We start from the raw sequence: 18,438 nt of genomic DNA, 5'->3' as shown, positions 1-18,438 counted from the left end.
AAGATTATGAACACATCCCATTTTTTATTTGCTTGCTACATTTTTGCACTGTGGTAGTTACACAATTTCATGTCAACCTGATAAAAGAATGGAGAGATGGGGTCTAGTCTGTCAATCAGGTCACAGCCCAAGGATGTCTCCTCCTGGGCATGGCCTAATCATGCGGGTTCTGGGAACTTCCTCTCTTCCTCCCTGGAGGCAGGATACTCTCTTCTGCCTTCCCTTGACTGCTGTGGATACTCCAGAGAGCTGGAGGAGCCACACCAGTGTTGAGATGCTTCTACCGCTGCTGGATCCACAAAACTTTCTACCCGCCAGCCTGTGATCTTCCTGCCATTTGGCATCATTGCATGTGCTGCTTGAGTCAAAAGATGAACTTATGGGCCAGTTTCGGGCATGTGGGCTAATATCAGGATTATGGGCTTATTCTGGACTGGGATATTTTCTCAATACAAAATTGCTCTGTGATATATATATATATATATATATATATTTCTCTCTTATATACATCAGTGTCTCTGGATTTGTTTCTATAGTCAACTTGGATTAATACATGCACCAGTAACAAAAAATTACCTTTTTCTTTACCAATGATTGCCAAACTCATTTCCATTTCAGAATTGTTAGAATGTAGTCTTAATTTCCTAACATCTCTAGTTTCTCAAACCTAAGATAGGGCACACCATTTTCACAAGTGAGAAACCAACCAGAACACTAACATGACATCACCCCCCCACCACCACCACCACAGGATGGAGATCCTCATGAAGACGGTTGAGACACTGGCTGCAATGGGCTGAATTACAGCAACTGTGAGGGCGGTACAGGACCAGTTAGTTTCCTTCTATTTTACATAGACAGCTCTGACTAGACACCTACTTGATGTCACCTAATCACCACCACCAGCCATTGAGTGTCTCCGGCTTTAACAGGATATTTGGAACATAATAGAAGCTCAGCCCATCAAGCAAATGAATCAAGTGGTGTGTGGATCGGATCACTTCTCTGGGCAGGCGTGGAGGGACCCTGTGGTGTCAGGGTCAGCACTTTTCTATTGTATCCATTGCCACCTACACATAGTAGGTGCTCAGTTCCTATGTGCAAGAATGAACGTGTAAAGGAATGACATCAGTCTTAGGGGCTCCAGTCCCTCCTAAAAGGGCCATTTGGGAGGTGAGGAGTTGCACTTCTGGTATAAGTATGCTGCTGAAAGTTTCCATTTGCATAGAAAAAAACCTTTCCAAACGAATAAAGCTGATTGGATAAACTGGATCCAGACTAAATGTGGTCTGATAGGACGTTTAGGTCTGTTTTTGAGTAGGCTGACCCATAGGGAACCCATGTACAACATATAAACACTGCCTGGACCTGCACCCCCTTCACAACCGTTGCTATTACTTGAGCTACCGGAGCAGTCCTGGTGTCCAACCACTTCAGAGGACCTTCCTCTTTCTTGCTTACCCCGGGCCTTGACCAGCGTGATGTCCAAGGACTGGTTCCTTCCGTCCAGGTTGTCTTTCTCCCCCTCGAACAAACATTTTGGCTGTACTTTTTCTAAGGCCTATGAATAAATCCTACTAAGTAACAATACTGTTGTCAAATTTTATTGAACATAATTTTTCATTAAAAATCAGTTGCAAAGCAAAATTACATTAGTAAAGTCAATGATAACATTTGAGTTTTAAAAATGGAATCTTAACTGGAAAAGAGAGGAAGGAGTTTCACTCTGTCTCCTTCAATGTTGTACGCAGTGTGTCTTAGGAAGCCCCAACACAGAATACTTATTAATATCCCTGTCCTTTAACCTCCTGGAGGCTATGGATGGTGATGGGAACATCACACTCACAAACACACACACACACACACCCTCCTAACATTTCTTTTCCTTCAAATGACATGATACATAAGCAAATGGATAGCAGGAACATTATGTTAAATAAACCACCATAATCCCACCTGCTGCTAAATATTCTAATCAAGGTTTAGAGGATTTTAGGGTGAAAGGAAATGATATAGTAATTATTGGGGAATAACTGCAAGGCTATTAACCATTTGAATCTAACCCAACTCTTGACACATTTACAAATTCTTCATTTGCTGCCACATTGCAGCTCCTGGCCTGTCACCCACAGAGGCCTATCTCCAACAGCCAGTCAGCTCTTCAGTCAACAGACCCTTTGAAGGGGTTGGCAAGCCAGCTTCTGTGGCCATATTCTCCACATATTCCTAGAATCCAATCCAGAGCATTCCTCAAGGACAAGGACAGTCTCAGAAGAACAGGGTTTTCATTTCTACATGCCATATTAAGAAGCACAAAGGGCTAAGATTTGCAGCTATTTTATTTACAAGTATACATTTAACACAATGAAATAAAATAAACACTGATGTATCAAGCTTAGTTTAGAGTAGTGTAACAATAGGTATTTTGATGATTACATTATTTTAAACAACAAACTACACTGAAAAATTAATGCCAGTAAAATTCTTGGTCATAATATTATTAAGAAATACAATATATAAATTGAAAATATGATTGCTTAAAATTTGAAAATGGAAGTGAACTCATTTGGGCAGTCAGAGTTTTAACATAATCTGAAAGTTGTGTGTGTGTGCGCACGTGTGTGTGAGGCTCTGACCCAAATGAAGTCTTTCAGGTTAACAGAAGAAAAAAGAAGCATAGTTTATCTTAAGGAAAGGAAAATGGGCAGTTTGCTTCTTCAGGCAAAGTATATCCCCAGTGTCCTCAGGTTCTGCAGTAGGATTACATCACTGAGCAGGAAGACTTTCCTTGTGAAGTTGCTCCGTCAATTTTTTCTGCCTCCAAAATTATCCTTCTGAAGACATCAACAGCAGTCTAAAAAAAGAAAGCCAATCACAGTGCTTATAAGTTTTAAAGCATTATTGTTAAATGCTGTTGAGTTGATCCAGACACATGGTGACTCCGTCGTGTGCACATGTAGAATTGAGTTTTAGGACAGTAACCTTTGGGAACCAGACTGCCAGGCGTTTATTGTGAGGGGCCTCTGAATCGCACATCTTTAGGTTAGTGGTTGAGGACGCAGTCGTCTGTGCAGGCAGAACTGAAAAGTCCAACATGTGCTTTGTCTGCCCAAAGCCATTGTTCAGGCTGAGGGGTCACCTGAGCGCAGATGTATTCCTCTCCTCTCCCACCCCCATACTAGTCCCTTCCCTTCTACCTTCTGGAATTTCAAGGATCACTATTAGCAAAATCCTCCTTCACTTTTTGGCTCTTATTTCCCTGGAAGACACTACTTTTTCTGTGCCTTTTCAAAAGGGAATGATTTCTCTGGCCTGTTCTTGTTATTTTAAGATTCAAGGTATGGTTGGGCTCTCCTCAGGTCCTTTCCAATCTTCTCCCTAAAACCCCCAGCTTTGGACCTCAAGCCCTGACACTATACTGATGATGTCTAGCCCTCACTGTACCCAAACTCACTGCCATCAAGTTGATTCTGAGTCCTGGTGGTGTAGTGAGTAATGTGTTGGACGGCTTGAGGTAGCGGGTCATGTGTTGGACTGCTAACAGCAAGATCAGCAGTTTGAAACCACCAGCTGTTCTGAGGGAGAAAGATGAGGCTTTCCAAGTCCCAAAGATTTCAGTCTTGGAGACCCGTTGGGGCTGCTGTCTTACAGGGCTGCCTATGGAGTACTAGCTATAGGAACATGCAAGCTTGGGCTACTTCCTGGCTTTCTCCTGGTTCACTACCAGTCATGTTTCTACCATCACTCCAGTGGTACTACTTCTTTTAAAAAAAATCATTTTAATAGGGGCACATACAACTCTTATCACAATCCATACGTACATCCATGTGTAAAGCACATTTGTACATTCATTTCCCTCATCATTCTCAAAACATTTGCTCTTCACTTAAGCCCCTGGCATCAGCTCATTTCACCCCCTCTCCCCGCTCCCTCATGAGCCCTTGATAATTTATAAATTATTTTGTCATATCTTACACTGTCCAACGTCTCCCTTTACCCACTTTTCTGTTGTCCATCCCCCAGGGAGGAGGTTACATGTAGATCCTTGTAATCGGTTCCCCAGGGGTACTTCTTGGTTCATTTCATCCCACAAGCCATCCTTCCAATATTCCAGCCTCTCAGACACTTGTTCCACCCTCTTCTTTGATGACCTCAGTCTCTCACACTTGTGAGCAAGTCCTATTACTCCTTCACAATAAGGAGTCATCATGTGAGGCAGGAAATCCTCACACTAAATTATTATTAACTGTCCCTGACCCTTGAATACCAATAGCACCTGTAGTTACTATGAGGGAAAAAAAATCCCCTATTTTCAAAAGCCTCTTTTGTATTAATTTTCATGTGAAATCCAGGATAGGGAACTGATTACAAGAATCTACGTATAGCCTCCTCCCTGGGGATGGGACAGCAGAGAAGAAGGCGGGGGGGAGACATCATGGTGTAATCTATGACAAAATAATAATAATTTATGAATGATGAAGGGTTCATGAGGTAGGGGGGAGTGGGGAGGGAGGAGGAAAACGAGCAGTCAATATTAAGGGCTCAAGTAGAAGGCAAATGTTTTAAGAATGATGATGGCAACAAATGTACATATGCGCTTGACACAATGGATGTATGTATGGATAGTGCTAAGAATTGTATGAGCCCCCAATAAAATGATTTTAAAAAAAGGATTTACAGCCTCTGCATAAGCAAACGTGGTGAAGAAAGCTGATGGTGCCTGGCTATCAAAAGATATAGCATCTGGGATCTTAAAGGCTTGAAGATAAACAAGAAGCCATTTGGTTGAGAAACAGCAAAGCCCACCTGGAAGAAGTACACCAGACTGTGTGATCACAAGGTGTCAATGGGATTAGTTATCAGGCATCAAAGAACAACAACAACAAAAAATCATATCATTGTGAATGAGGGGGAGTGTGGACCCAAAGCCCATCTGTAGGCAACTGGAACATCCCCTTACAGAAGGGTCGCGGGGAGGAGACGAGTCAGCCAGGGTGCAGTCTAATAACGATGAAACATACAACTTTTTCCTCTAGTTCTTAAATGCTCCCCACCCCAACCCACTATCATGATCCAATTCTATCGTACAAATATGACTAGACCAGAGGATGTACAATGGTACTGATAGGAACTGGAAACACAGGGAATCCAGGATAGAAATGGGGAACCGAGCCCAAGGATCTACATATAGCCCCCTCCCTGGGGAATGGATAACAGAAAAGTGGGTGAAGGGAGATGTTGGACAGTGTAAGACATGAAAAAATAATAATTTATAAATTATCAAAGGTTCGTGGGGGGCAGAGTGGGGAGGGAGAGGAAAAATGAGGAGCTGATTGATACCAAGGGCTCAAGTAACAAGAAAATGTTTTGAGAATGATGAGGGCAACAAATGTACAAATGTGCTTGACACAATGGATGGATGTATGGACTGTTTTAAGAATTGTATGAGCCCCCAATAAAATGATTGGGGTAAAAGAAAGATCGACAGTCTCAGGAATCCTATACAGGATCATTATCCATCAGATTCAACCAACGAATCTACTGATGATTACACATCATTTTAAACAATAAACTACATGGAAAAATTAATGCCAGTAAAACCTTGGTCAAAATACTAAGAAATACAATATACGAATTGAAAACATGCATCCAGTTTTTGGTTTTACTGTACTCTTATCTTCTAGCTCACTTTCTCCTATCTTGAGCTCATTAATTTTTAACACCATAGAGAAACCAAAATTTCTTGACTGGCCTACATTTTCTATTCCTAAATAATTTCTTGTTTTTCTTGGCCAGCTTATATTCCACGGCTGTTCTTCAACTTCTCTCTCCATCACTTGCCACATGGGGTCCACAACCAAATGCAGCTGAAGAAGGCTCACCCTTGCCTACTGTCTCACCTTAAGCCCCTGACCCTGCATCTACGGTGGTTCCCGGTGCTGCTCATGGTCAGACTGGTGCACTTTCCTAGACTGCTCACTCTCTCAGGTGACTGTTACATGCCCTGTCTCTTCAAACTTCCTCCCCACACCCCATTCTTACGCTCCAACTGGTGATATTGCTTTCCATTTCTTTGGGGAAAGAGCAGCAGGGTTCATTTGATAACTACATAACCCCTTCATGTAGTGAATTCATCCACTCAGCCTGGGCTCACCTAATCAGTGTTCTTTCCTGTTAGAATGAATGAGATGCCTGCTGTCCTAATTAATCTAAAGAGAATTCTAGTTCCTATCTTGTTTGGCCAATCAATGCCACCGTTGCCAGAAATCCACACACCCCTTTCTATTTCCTTCTTTTTATCAATTTCCTCCCTTCCCCCCAGTTATATCAACAAGTTGTTACTTATTCTATTCTACAAAGATGCACAGAAAAATGTTTGGAAAGACACAAGAGAAAGCATCTCTGGAATTGGACTCGTCTATAAAAATCCAACAAACCCTGGTGGTGTAGTTGGTTTCACATCAGGCTGTTAGCTGCAAGGCCAACAGTTCAAAACCACCAGCTGCTCAATCAGTCTCTGAAACCCACAGGCTCTGTTCTATAGGGTCACTATGAGTTGGAATGGATTTGATAGCAGTGAGTGTGAGTTTTGGGTATATAAGCCATAGCCTTGGTTATCTATGTGATTTCACTCTGTAGATGTATTTTCTTCTTCATCAAACTGCTACCAGAAAATTGAAGATTTATCACTAGTAAATAAAACATAACTGAAAACTCACTATAGTTTACTGGTAGTCAAAAGAGATTTTACTGTTATCGGTCAAGTTGACTGAACTCTTTCTTGGGATGGTTAATAGGGCATTTTTGCTAAGTATACAAATTATATGTGATACAGTAAAATTAAAAAACTGAGAACCCTCAAACTAGTTATGAAGCAGAATGAACTGACTTTCATAAAGTTGATGAAAACAATCCATTATCTTTTAATTCAATTTCCCCATGAATTTTCTAAAGTCCCCTTGTGTACGTGTCTATTTAAATTTGAAAAAAAATACAGTTAGATGATGCTCGGCTATCAGAATGTATAGTGTCTGGGGTCTTAAAGGCTCGTCTTGGCTCCTCAGATGCCAATATAACAGTTTTTAAAAAAATGCTGTCAGACACGCACAGGTTGATCCCCCAAACCAACCAACTGGTTTAAATATGTCTTAGATTAGCGAATGGCTACAGGTAATTTCTTTTAGTAATATACTTGTCTAGGTCTCATTAGTCTGCTTAAAAAAACCAAAGGTTCAATTAAAACAGTGCCTTCCAGGGAGAACTGCTAGGTCAGTTAAACACAAGGCAGAGAGGTCAACACAGAAGGTTTTGGCCACTGCTCTTTGGATCCCAAAGGGTTATTTATTACAGACTCTCTCAGAGGACACAGGGGCCTCATTAACACATTTTGAGAAAATGGAAAACTGCATCAGTGAGAAAAAAGCCAGGAAAGCTACAGCGAGGAGTAGTTTTCTATCATGACAATGCACCTCCCATCTGGAATCAGCAACTATTAACATCTTTGCTAAATACGTTTGCCTTCTCTCTGTCTGGTATTGGAAACAGTGGAAGGTTAGAAATGAATCAGGAAGGAGCAAAACTGGGTAAGAGGAGTGAATGGAAGTGGGAGGTGGGTGGGAAGCAGGGTTAATCCCGTTTGAGAACAGATACCTGATTCTCTTTAGCAGACGATTCCAGAAAAGCTGCATTCCAAGATTCTGCCAAAGCTTTCCCTTCTTCGTAACTGATCACCCTGAAGGAAAAAAGAATTCTAATGAAAGGTTATCTGTTATTTTACAAAACAGTATGAAATAGCAAAACCTTGTCATCTTTTTCTCTTATTAAACAGAATTATGTTCTCAATATCATGATGAAATATTTAACAGAGAGGAGCACTTTAATCATGCTGAAAGTGGGGAATATACTCGACATTATCTTGCATGGCTAACCACGTTCTAACCAAGCACTTTCTCCAGGTCTCCAACATTTGTAATAACCCACTCTTCGAGCGGGAGGCTTTAAACGTGCGCAAACTTTGGAAACACTCCCAGCTCCATTTGCCTACACACAGATGGCAGGGAATTCACCTAGTAAAAGTGTCTCTCTCTCTCTCTAGAAATGGGTTAACTTTAACCCCTCTTACTAAAAATAAATTAAATTGGCTTGAACAAATGAATCTTGTTCAGATTTTCAGACTTTGCTTTAGGCAAGCTGGTAGGGGGAAAAAAGATAATTTTAAAATGTTCTTGTCTAGAGTAAACACTTTGAAGGTACGTGAGATTTATATAGTTTTGCTGGTGCTGTGTATAATCAGTCATATTCGTGAACACAGAGAATAACAGATATGCTAGGGCTAAAAATATTCCTGTTGTAATAATTTAAAAATGGGAGTGCCTGTGATTACACCATTGTATATTTAAGTTTTTAACTCAATATCATCATTTAAAAGCTACATACCTTTCCATATGTAGATCTTTCTTATTTCCCACCAACATAATGGGTATTCTGTTAATATATAAGGGAAAGAAAACCCGGTTAAAATAGTTAGCACTAGATCTTACTATTCAATCAGTTGATCTAACAATATAGAGAAATAAAGATTAATACTTACTGAACTTTCCCCACCATATCCAACAATTTGCCATGGATAACTTTAATTACCTCAAAACTGTAAAACAAAAAGTATGAAATCAGACATCTATTTTATTCTTTAAGCACTCATTAAATTTTTTGGAAATGTTATATAATATTAATGGCGAGAAAAATGTAACATGCCATACTCGTTATTTTAATATGAAATAAATGGAATACAAGGAATCCCTTTTTCCTACCAATCACACACACACACACACACACACACACACACACACACACACACAGAGTAATCCTTATCAATGGGGTCCTGAGTGAATCAAGTAGTTCATTGGCTAAGACGCTTGAAACCTCTCAGAGGTACTTAGCTGAGGGGCCTAGAGTTCTACTTCGGAAAACCAGAGCACAGATCACTATGCGCAGGGATCAACCTGACAGCAATGGCTTTATTCTCTGCTATATCAACAGATGGAAGTTATAGTTGATAAAACAGAGGCACTGCAAAGTAAAAGCACTTGTCCAGAGTTGTCCACCGTTACTAGGGGTAAACAAGAACCTAGACCATGCTCAATCTTTAGCCATTTCCCACTTCTAGAAACTAGGACAACAGATGTCTCTGCTGTGTGCAGAGCCCTGGTGGCGCAGTGGTTTATAAATTAGCATTCGCTCCTCTGGGTCAGTGGTTGAGACCACCAGCTCCTCTTTCAGGAAGAAGATGGACCAGGGCTTTCTGCTCTCAGAAACCCGAGGGCAATTCTACCCTGTCCTACAGGGTCACTATGAGTCAGCATTGATTCTATGGCAGTGGGAGAGTGAGTTGTTTAGTTTAGTGAGGAGGAGTAAGTCTACAAGAGTTGAATAAAGGAATGATCTGAAACTTCTGTTTCTTCTTACAAAATAATGGGACAAAGGTTAAAGTTTAAATGGGGGCTAAATTCAATCAAGAAACATAGTTCTGATCAACAAATTAGCTTATTCAGAAACTTTCATGAACATATTTCTCATCTATTCACAAATATCATGTATTTAGCACATATTCAAAAGATTCCCTGCCATCAAGACCATTCTGATTCAGCATCTAGGTTTCCAAAGAATCTGAACAAAACACCACTCTTCCTTTATTCCCTCGCATCTGAAATTGATTGAGTGTGCATATGTTAACCTATGAACTACCAAGCTGAATAAATGCCCACAGCCATGATTTTATTCTGATTCACAGTTCCTCTACACGACAGAGCACAACTGAGTTTCTGAGGGCAGACATCTTTTCAGAAACAGACCACCTCATCTTTTTTGGGCAGAGCAGCTGGTGGGTTTGAACTACTGACCTTGCAGCTAACAGCTCAGTGCTTTAAACTGGGCCTTTATCTAAGAAGCCTTTAAAAACCAAACCAAGCATATTATTTTAAGAGACACAGGCTGAGATGGCACAGACAACTTTTTGCCTCTATGCTATGAAATCAGGAAACTGTTCCTCAAACATACAAAATCTTTGTTAGGTAACTTTTTATTTTAAAATACCTTAATTTTTCAATTTTCTGAGTGATAAATGCTTTTCAACTTGATTCTTTTCTGAGTATTTTATTTTGTTTAATTTTCTGTTTTATTGGCATGTAATTCACATACCATAAAATCCAATAGTTCAATCAGAAGTAATTACTTAAAAAATTATGCTAAAATATTTTTTTAAAAAGGAAAAAAAAGCTTTATTTGTTATTGTAGAGATCTCTTCATTCACTCCGCCTAGAGATCATTTCACCCACTGCTCTGTTTGGCAGCCAGTCTCTTGTCTCTCTCTTCAGCAATGGTGAGGCGGATACCTTTTCCTCGGGGAAGAGAAATCCACGGTGTGTTTGCCTTTTCCAATAACGAAAATGTTGGAGAGCCGGGTGACAAAGCTATTGCCATTGGCATATTTCACATGAACGACATTGAAAGAGCCAGGGCATCTCTCTCTGTTAGTGATCACGCCAATGCTTCCCAGGTTAGCACCTCTGGTCACCATACACATGTTGCCTGTGTCGAACTTGATGAAATCAGTAATCTTTCCGGTCTCCAAATCAATCTGAACGGTGTCATTCACCTTGAGAAGAGGATCAGGACAGCGGATGGTGTGAGCATCACGAGTCACCAGGTGGGGGATTCCTTTTGTGCCCACAAAGATCTTCCTTACTTTGCACAACTTGTACTTCCCCTCCTCAGGTGTTATATGATGAACAGCAAAGCGACCCTTGGTGTCAGAGATCAGACGGAAACTCTCTCCAGTCGGTCTTGTCGATGGCGATGACGTCCATAAACCCAGCAGGGTAGGTTATATCAGTTCAGACTTTGCCAACCATCTTAATGAACCACTGCATCCAAAATTTTTTAACTTCATCTCCAGTCAGAGCATACTTAAGTCTATTTCTTAAGAAAATGATCAGCGGGAGACATTCTCTCAGCTTGTGCGGACCAGTGGATGGACGAGGAGCAAACACATCAGTAAGTTTGTCCAGCATCCAATGCTTTGGAGCAGCGTACTCCCTGGCGGCGAGACCGGAACAGGCTCAACTTGACTCTTAAATGTCAGATAAATGAGCACCAAAAATAGGATTGACCAAAAACAAGGGTGTGGGGGAAGGGGGTGAAAAATCAATGGATGCATCAAGAACATCGTCTGCCAGCTATTTTCATTCCTCAGACTAAAAATTTGTAAATAAGCCAATATTAATAATTTTCTAAAAATCAGAGTAAAATAAACTTTATAAATAATGAAACCACCTTGATGAGCTGTTTTTCAAGCAGTTATGCAAACTAGTAGAAATCCAGAAACGCATTGTAGATCATTATGATCGGTTTCCTCCTACTGATCACAATGATCTTCATATGAACCCCTCCTTGGAGGATAGACAACAGAAAAGTGGGTGAAGAGAGACATCAGAGAGTGTAAGACATGACAAAATAATAATCTATAACTTATCAAGGGTTCATGAGGGAGCGAGGCGGAAAAAATGAAGCGAGGATACTACCAAGGGCTCAAGTAGCAAGAAAATGTTTTCAGAATGATGATGCCAATAAATATACAAATGTGTTTGACACGATGTATGTAAGGATTGTGATAAGAGTCGTACGAGGCCCAATAAAATGATTTTTTTTAAATCCAGAAACTCACCACATATCATGCCAAATCACTGGATTATTAGCATATTAAATTGTTCTGAACAGGTAATGAAATAACAGGCATTTAAGCAGAAAAATCTTAGAATTTCTTGAGCAAGTTCAGATTACACATGCACTGTCTGGGACAAAATTTAAGGTCATATAATAGAAATTAGGAAACTACTTTAACTAGTATGACAAAAAAGACTAATAGTTTTACAATTTAAAATTATCAGTAATTCCCTCTGATGATAGTTAAGAGGTGTGAATAGTCTTGCAACCAGAGAATGCATTGGAAAGATGATTATAACAGCTACAGTTAGGGGACAATGTAGCATCTTATTTGATCTCCCTTTTGATCCATTTAAAAGTTAAGTTAAAAAAAAAGTCAAGAGATGTATGTGGATTATCTCTGGTGAACCCCCTCTGACCACTGACCAGAGATGTGAACGGCTGTGTTATCCTGCAGAGTTCACTGGAAAGTGGATGGCAGATGTAGTTCAGGTAACATTTAACATCTTATCATTTGATCTCCCTCTTCACACATTTTACAGCTATTCTAGTTTTTTATATTTTCAATCTTTTTGATTGAGGTTTATTTCTGTTTTGGTGTTTTTAATTTTTGTTTGTTTTTCTGTATATGAAATCCAGGATAGGTAACCTACAGTAACTGGACTAATGGTTTCTTGGGCATGGCAAGGGAAGTTGGGTGTGAGCGGGGTGGGATAGGGAGCTAATAAGTATAAGAAGAAAATGTTCTAAAATTGACTGTGTTAATCTCTATACCACTCTTAATATGATTGAACTACTGAATTATATGATATGTGGATTATGTGCCAATAAAACTGTGTAAAATAAAATACAAGTTAACATTAAGAAAACTAACAAGCGCCCAAATAATAAACACTCAAAAACAAATTCACTGCTGAGTCAATTCCAACTCAGTGACCCCATAGAACAGCGAAGATTGCAACAGCTGGTCTTGTGCTGAGCAGTTCAATGGGTGGCCAGTGGTTTTATATAGAAGATCTAAGCTTACAATTTATTGGAAAAATAGAAACACATTGGACAGTTATCCATCTACTATTGAATCCTACGTCCTCAACTCACTGCTTTCCAAGAGCACTTAAGAAAAAGTATCTATTCATAAGTAAAAATATAAAACAGCATTTTGAAAGGAAACACGTTAAAACTATGCATGCAAAATAAAAAGGACACCAGAAAGAAATACACCAAGAAATTATCACTAATTCAAGTGATTTCCCTTTCCTATTTTTTTGTTTCAGCTGTAAGCATTTCAGCGACTGGTAGAAAAGGGTTTATGTAAAAGAATAAATACTGTAGTCAAACACTGATAGTGAGCACTGGTAATGAGCCTCAACTTCCATCTACCCACTAGCTATACTGGCTTATTAAGAAGCACTTGGAATGTACCCAGTGTGACCAAAGAATAGAATTTTAAACTTTATGTAACTTTCACTTGCCCAGGTGGCTAGTGGCTATCAAATGGAGCAGTGCAGAGAGAGAATATTTCTATCATCATAGTTCTACTTTGACGGTGCTGGCTTTGACTGGGTAATCAGAAGCCTGGATATCATCTCAGCAATGCCACTGTCCACACAACCTGGGCAAGTTACTGGCCCCTTCGTCACTCGGTTCCCATGTAAAGCACGGAGATCTCTGGCCAAGGCCTGTTTAAGTTAATGGTGAATATATTAGTATGCAATATGAGTGTCAAGAGCAGAGTAAACTTGTTGGCATGCCACACTCAACAGAAACTAGACATTCACAAAACTCCCCTCCACTGTCACTAAATTTCCATGAATTCTTTAAAGACGTGTCTGCTCAGTGCTCAGAAACCAAGCACAGGCCATGTGACATGTTCTACTCCCTTGCTGCAACATGTGCTAACTCCTGAGAAAGCGCGCAGAGGAGCCAAAACCGAGTATCACAATCAAAAGTAGGTATGCCGTTTTATGCAGCAAACGGAGGCTGTTATTACTCAACATAATGCTCTGACTTCATAAATTCAAAGAATAAAATATTGAACTCACAATAATGCTACAATTGTATTAGGAAATCCGTTACACATTTTATGGTCTAAACTCACTGTCTCCAAGTCAATTCTGACTCACAGTCACCTTGTAGGTCAGGGTAGAACTGCCCTTCGGGTTTCGGAGACTAACTCTGTACAGAAGTATAGCTCTCTCATCTCCAGTCTGAGGAATAGCGACTGGTTTCAAACTTCGGACCCTTCTCACTGGTAGCCCAACACATAACCCCCCTTTAAGCCACCAGAGCTCCTGTACATTATATAGTAACAACACATAAACACTAAAATTAATTTGTATATTTACCATTTCCATTAGCAAAGTTCCTGTCAGAGAAACCTTTAATCTATTGCTATAAAAGGACACCCACCCAGACAATATTTTTTTTAAGACACTTAGTTCCATTATACATGCAATCTCTATAAAAATAATTAGTTTAATACTGGAAGCATAATCCTTGAAAAGAGTTAATGCAATGTGCAGCAAATAAAAAACCACAAATATGAGAAGTATACCTTTTGATTGATGTAACAGAGTACACAAGAATATAACCATTGATATCTATAGAGTATGTCTGAGGAAAGATGGAATATTCATCCTATGGAAGAAAAAACATATGCTTAGCAAATACCTTTAGTAAATATATCATAACAAGCAACCATTACCCAACCATTTTCTGTTTCCCCCAAACTTTTTCATTGACCAAATAAGCATACAGTATATTACAAATAGTTGCTGATTTACATCATATCTGAGTTATGACAAACCTCCTATTTCTTTTTCTTAGTACATTTTATTGTCAGTAATATGCAACTTTGCAAGTGCTGGTCTTACCATTCTCAGCTGTTCATTCACATATTTTTAATGTTATGATTTACTGTCAAACACTGTTATATAGCAGCTGACAAAATGGGAGTTGTCAGAATGGAATCTGATTGTAAGTTGGAGACTACCTGAACATCAATACCTAACACAAACATAAAAAACATTGAAGACTTTTAAAAGACTGGTTTTGGGTGATGATGTGTTTGAAAACCAATATTCAGATTTTATTATTCTAACTGATGTAGGACTTCAGTAGGCACAACCTTCTATACTTCCTCTAAGACAAAAAGGGAAGGCAGCAAAAGATAAATGGGTCAGAGATCTTTGATCAGGGCAAAAACATTGTATTTCTTTTATGAAGGAGATGTTCAGAATCCATTAGATCTTACTATCATCATTTAACCTATTTGACAAGCCCAACCACTTCTGTGTCTGTTAGTTCCATTGGCAACATTACCAAGCATTATGAGAGTGGAAGGAAAGAGAAAGTCAGGACACTGCACTAATCAATACACTCAGACTCTTGAACTCTATATACAACTTCAGAGCACGTTGGAGTTAAAAATTATAGACAGAAAAGGCAGCACTCAAACGATATCTTCTATTCCAATCAGCCCTAACTTTTTATGGCCTAAGTTCTCTTGAAATAACACCAGCTCATTTTATCCTGGAGCTTTGCTCCTGTTGTTTCCCTATAAAAGACTTACTTTTCATCTTAATGTGAGAGTATGTGTTAAAACTAGAAAACCGCTAATCTGTAATACATATAAACCCTCACACCATAAATATACTTGTAACAATTCTAAAGTAGAAAATCAAATATAGTTGACTCTTGAACCACATAGGTTTGACCTGCATGGGCTCACTTACACATGGGTCTCCTCGCCTGTGGCGAGTGTGGTGAACTCGTGTGCTGGGATGGTAATGATCTCTGTGTAAGCAGCCCATCTCTTCAGGAGTTGCAGCAGAGATCCCTAACACTTGCGCTCACCAGAACAGCATACTTCAAGCATGCGAGGTGGGAGGGTTAACTGTATTAAGATTTCAAGACACTACAGAGATCACGTACCTGCCCAGCTGTGTCCACAAGTTGAAGATGATATTCTTGTCCATTTACTGTGATCAACTTTGTAAAGGCTAAGAGAAAAGAGAAAATTAAATATAAAGAAACTCAGATCTTTTAAAGCTTGAAAGAAAGCTAACAGATTAGACAGAGGTCCTAATGATGTTATAAAAAGGTTCCACACAGCAAAACAGAAAACCCTGAGTTGTCAAGGTTATCTCCTATGCCCTGGACAGTAACTGAAAACAAATGTAGGCAAATCCGACTCTTTTAAAAAGAAATTGAAATTAGGGAACAATTTACATCCTAGAAAAGTAATCTGAATGTGGGCAGTCTTTCTCATGTCAAGTGAAACATAAGGTGTATAGTCTAGAAAGAATCAAAAGCACAAAATGGTTTGGTTTATGAAAGGTCTGCTGTCAGAGCAAAGTGGTACCATTCATTGAAGCATTCACTATCAGTATATAAAAATTAACCAATTTATTAAAAGATAAAATGGCAATGGAACAGATGTTCTGTGTTAAAACCATCATACCCACACAATTAATGAATTCTAGCTATTTGTCACAACTTTTTTTCCTATCAAGGGGGATAAAATCAGACTTAAAAATAACTTCCAGAAAAGTCGATTTAGAATTCTAAGGAGATAGACTTTAAACAAATATAGACAAAAGAGTAGAGAACTATTAACAGCAATAGAATATTAAAAGTAACCATCTGGATGCCTGACAGCTAAATAGAACATACTGCTTCTGTGTATCCTGTGCAACCATCATGACTCATGGAAGAGAAGACGCCTCCAACCCCCTGGCTGTCCATTAATGGATGACAGCCTGGTAGCAGATCTACTCTGGCACAGGGAGAGAGAACCCACTTCTGCCCACTCTGTCCCATAAACAGGAGGCAAAGCACAAACAAAGAGATGGAAAGAATTCTACATGACAAAGAAGGCAGATAAATCTCATTTGAACTATGAATTCCACATGGAGAGATAGCTGGGAGAAGGAACAGCCAGAGTGCACTGGGATCCTACTTTATTGATCCAAGCAGGGGTGCTACAGTCAGCTGAATGAAGGTGACAGACCACTAAAGCAAAAAAAAGTGTATGGCTCCAGAAATGTGTCATTTGTCACTGCCAAACCTTTTTTGTTCCTTTTGTAGAAATTATCATTTGAAGGAAACAGTTAAACCAGATGAAAACAACATCAAAGGTAAGTCTCTGATGGTGGGGAATACCCAATGTCACACCCATTTCATCCATCGAGACCCTTCCGTCCTGACTTCTGGCAAAACGACCAAGTAGGCAGACAAGCTATACAGGTACTCTATCAAAAACATGAGAGAATAGAACAGATACAGAGGATAATGCTGGAACCCTGAGCTTCAAAAGAAAATAGGACAGAATTGGATTGAATACTGAGTAGGAGAAGCAGCGGAACAGAAGTGGTTAAAGAGGCAATATAAGGAAAAATTGTCCACTAGTCTGACGCAGTGAGATCAAGTTTAACTTTTACAAGTAGCATTTCATCCAGACAGTGGCCTGGTACTGGTAGCTGGGAACAAGAAAGCAACTGTGTCCATACTGCCCAGCCCCACCTGTATCTTCCATAGACACATCTACAGGGTGAGTGCTACTCTACCACCTCATCAACAGCTGAAAACACCAACTCAACTGGCTTACCAAGGTAGACTTTGCCACTGCCACTGCCAAGGGCTCATTTGCCAGCAGCAGCAGCAGCAGAGACTAACACCAAGATAGGAAACCATTCCTGGGGAGATCACCTAACAGGATGATTGCATAGGAACACTTCTACCATGAAAAGGGCAGTCCTTTCTTCTTCCTGGAAGACACTTACTCTGGATACAGATCTGCCTTGCCTGCACACAATGCTTCTGCCCCAAACGATTATTTGTAGACTTATAGAATGTCTTATCCACCACATAGGATCCCATACTGCACAGAGTTGGATGAAGACTTACTTCACAACAAATGAAGTGAGGCAATGGGCCTATATTAATGGAATCCACTGCTTTTAAATGTTCCCATCATACTGAAGTAGCTAATGTGATAGAATGATGGCTTTTTAAAGACACAATTATGGTGCCAGGGAGATGACACTATCTTGCATGGTTGGGGCAATGTTCTCCAGGAGGCGGTGTATCCTCTAAATGAGCACCAGCACCCGATATATAGAGCTATTTCTCCAATGGTCATAACTCACATGTTCAGGAACAACAGGGTAAAAATGAGAGTGGAACCATTCACTATTACACCTAGTGACCCACTTCCATTTTTGTTTTGTGCCCCTATGACCCTATGCTCTTTGGGTCTGAAAGTCTTAAATTTAAAAAGATGAAGACTCCTATCAGGAGACACAACACTGATTCTATTGAATTACAAGTTCAGAATGCCTTCTGGCCATCTTCTGGCCCTTAACACCTGTGGATCCAACAAACAAAGGAGCGTGTTATTCTATTGAGTGGTCTTACTGATCTTGATTTCAAGCCAAAAAGCCAAACTCACTGCCACCAAGCCAGTTCCAACTCCTAATGACCCTGAAGCCCAGAGCAGAACTGCTCCTTGGGCTTCCAAGATGATACATTTTTTTTATGGGAGTAAAAAGCCTCCTCAACTTTCTCCTGCAGAATAGCTAATGACCCTGCTGTTTGCAGTTCAACTCATAACCTACTATGCCATTGGTGCTACATAATGGAGGTAAAGAAGAGTATGTATGCAATCCAGGAGTTTAAGTTGTCTCTTATTACTACCATGGCCAGAGATTAAAGTAA

The 18,438-nt window shown here is 39.8% G+C and overlaps 1 protein-coding gene and 1 pseudogene across 1 annotated transcript in view; both read right to left on the bottom strand.

Moving 5' to 3' along the window:
• Positions 1–1,588: 1,588 nt before the first annotated feature.
• RHEB (Ras homolog, mTORC1 binding) overlaps positions 1,589–18,438 on the bottom strand; it is a 53,661-nt gene continuing 36,811 nt past the window's right edge. The window contains exons 3-8 of the mRNA XM_075550218.1: positions 15,655–15,722; positions 14,276–14,358; positions 8,591–8,647; positions 8,437–8,484; positions 7,651–7,732; positions 1,589–2,854 (exon numbers count right to left, since the gene is read on the bottom strand). Of these exons, the coding sequence (XP_075406333.1) occupies positions 2,762–2,854; positions 7,651–7,732; positions 8,437–8,484; positions 8,591–8,647; positions 14,276–14,358; positions 15,655–15,722 (431 nt within the window). The 3' untranslated portion in view covers positions 1,589–2,761. The remainder of the gene's footprint in view (positions 2,855–7,650; positions 7,733–8,436; positions 8,485–8,590; positions 8,648–14,275; positions 14,359–15,654; positions 15,723–18,438) is intronic.
• Positions 8,591–11,732, bottom strand: LOC142448539 (small ribosomal subunit protein eS4, X isoform-like; annotated as a pseudogene).

Source organism: Tenrec ecaudatus, chromosome 5 (assembly GCF_050624435.1).
Source record: "Tenrec ecaudatus isolate mTenEca1 chromosome 5, mTenEca1.hap1, whole genome shotgun sequence".
NCBI classification, from domain to species: Eukaryota; Metazoa; Chordata; class Mammalia; order Afrosoricida; family Tenrecidae; genus Tenrec; species Tenrec ecaudatus.
This window is presented reverse-complemented; position numbering and strand designations above follow the sequence as displayed.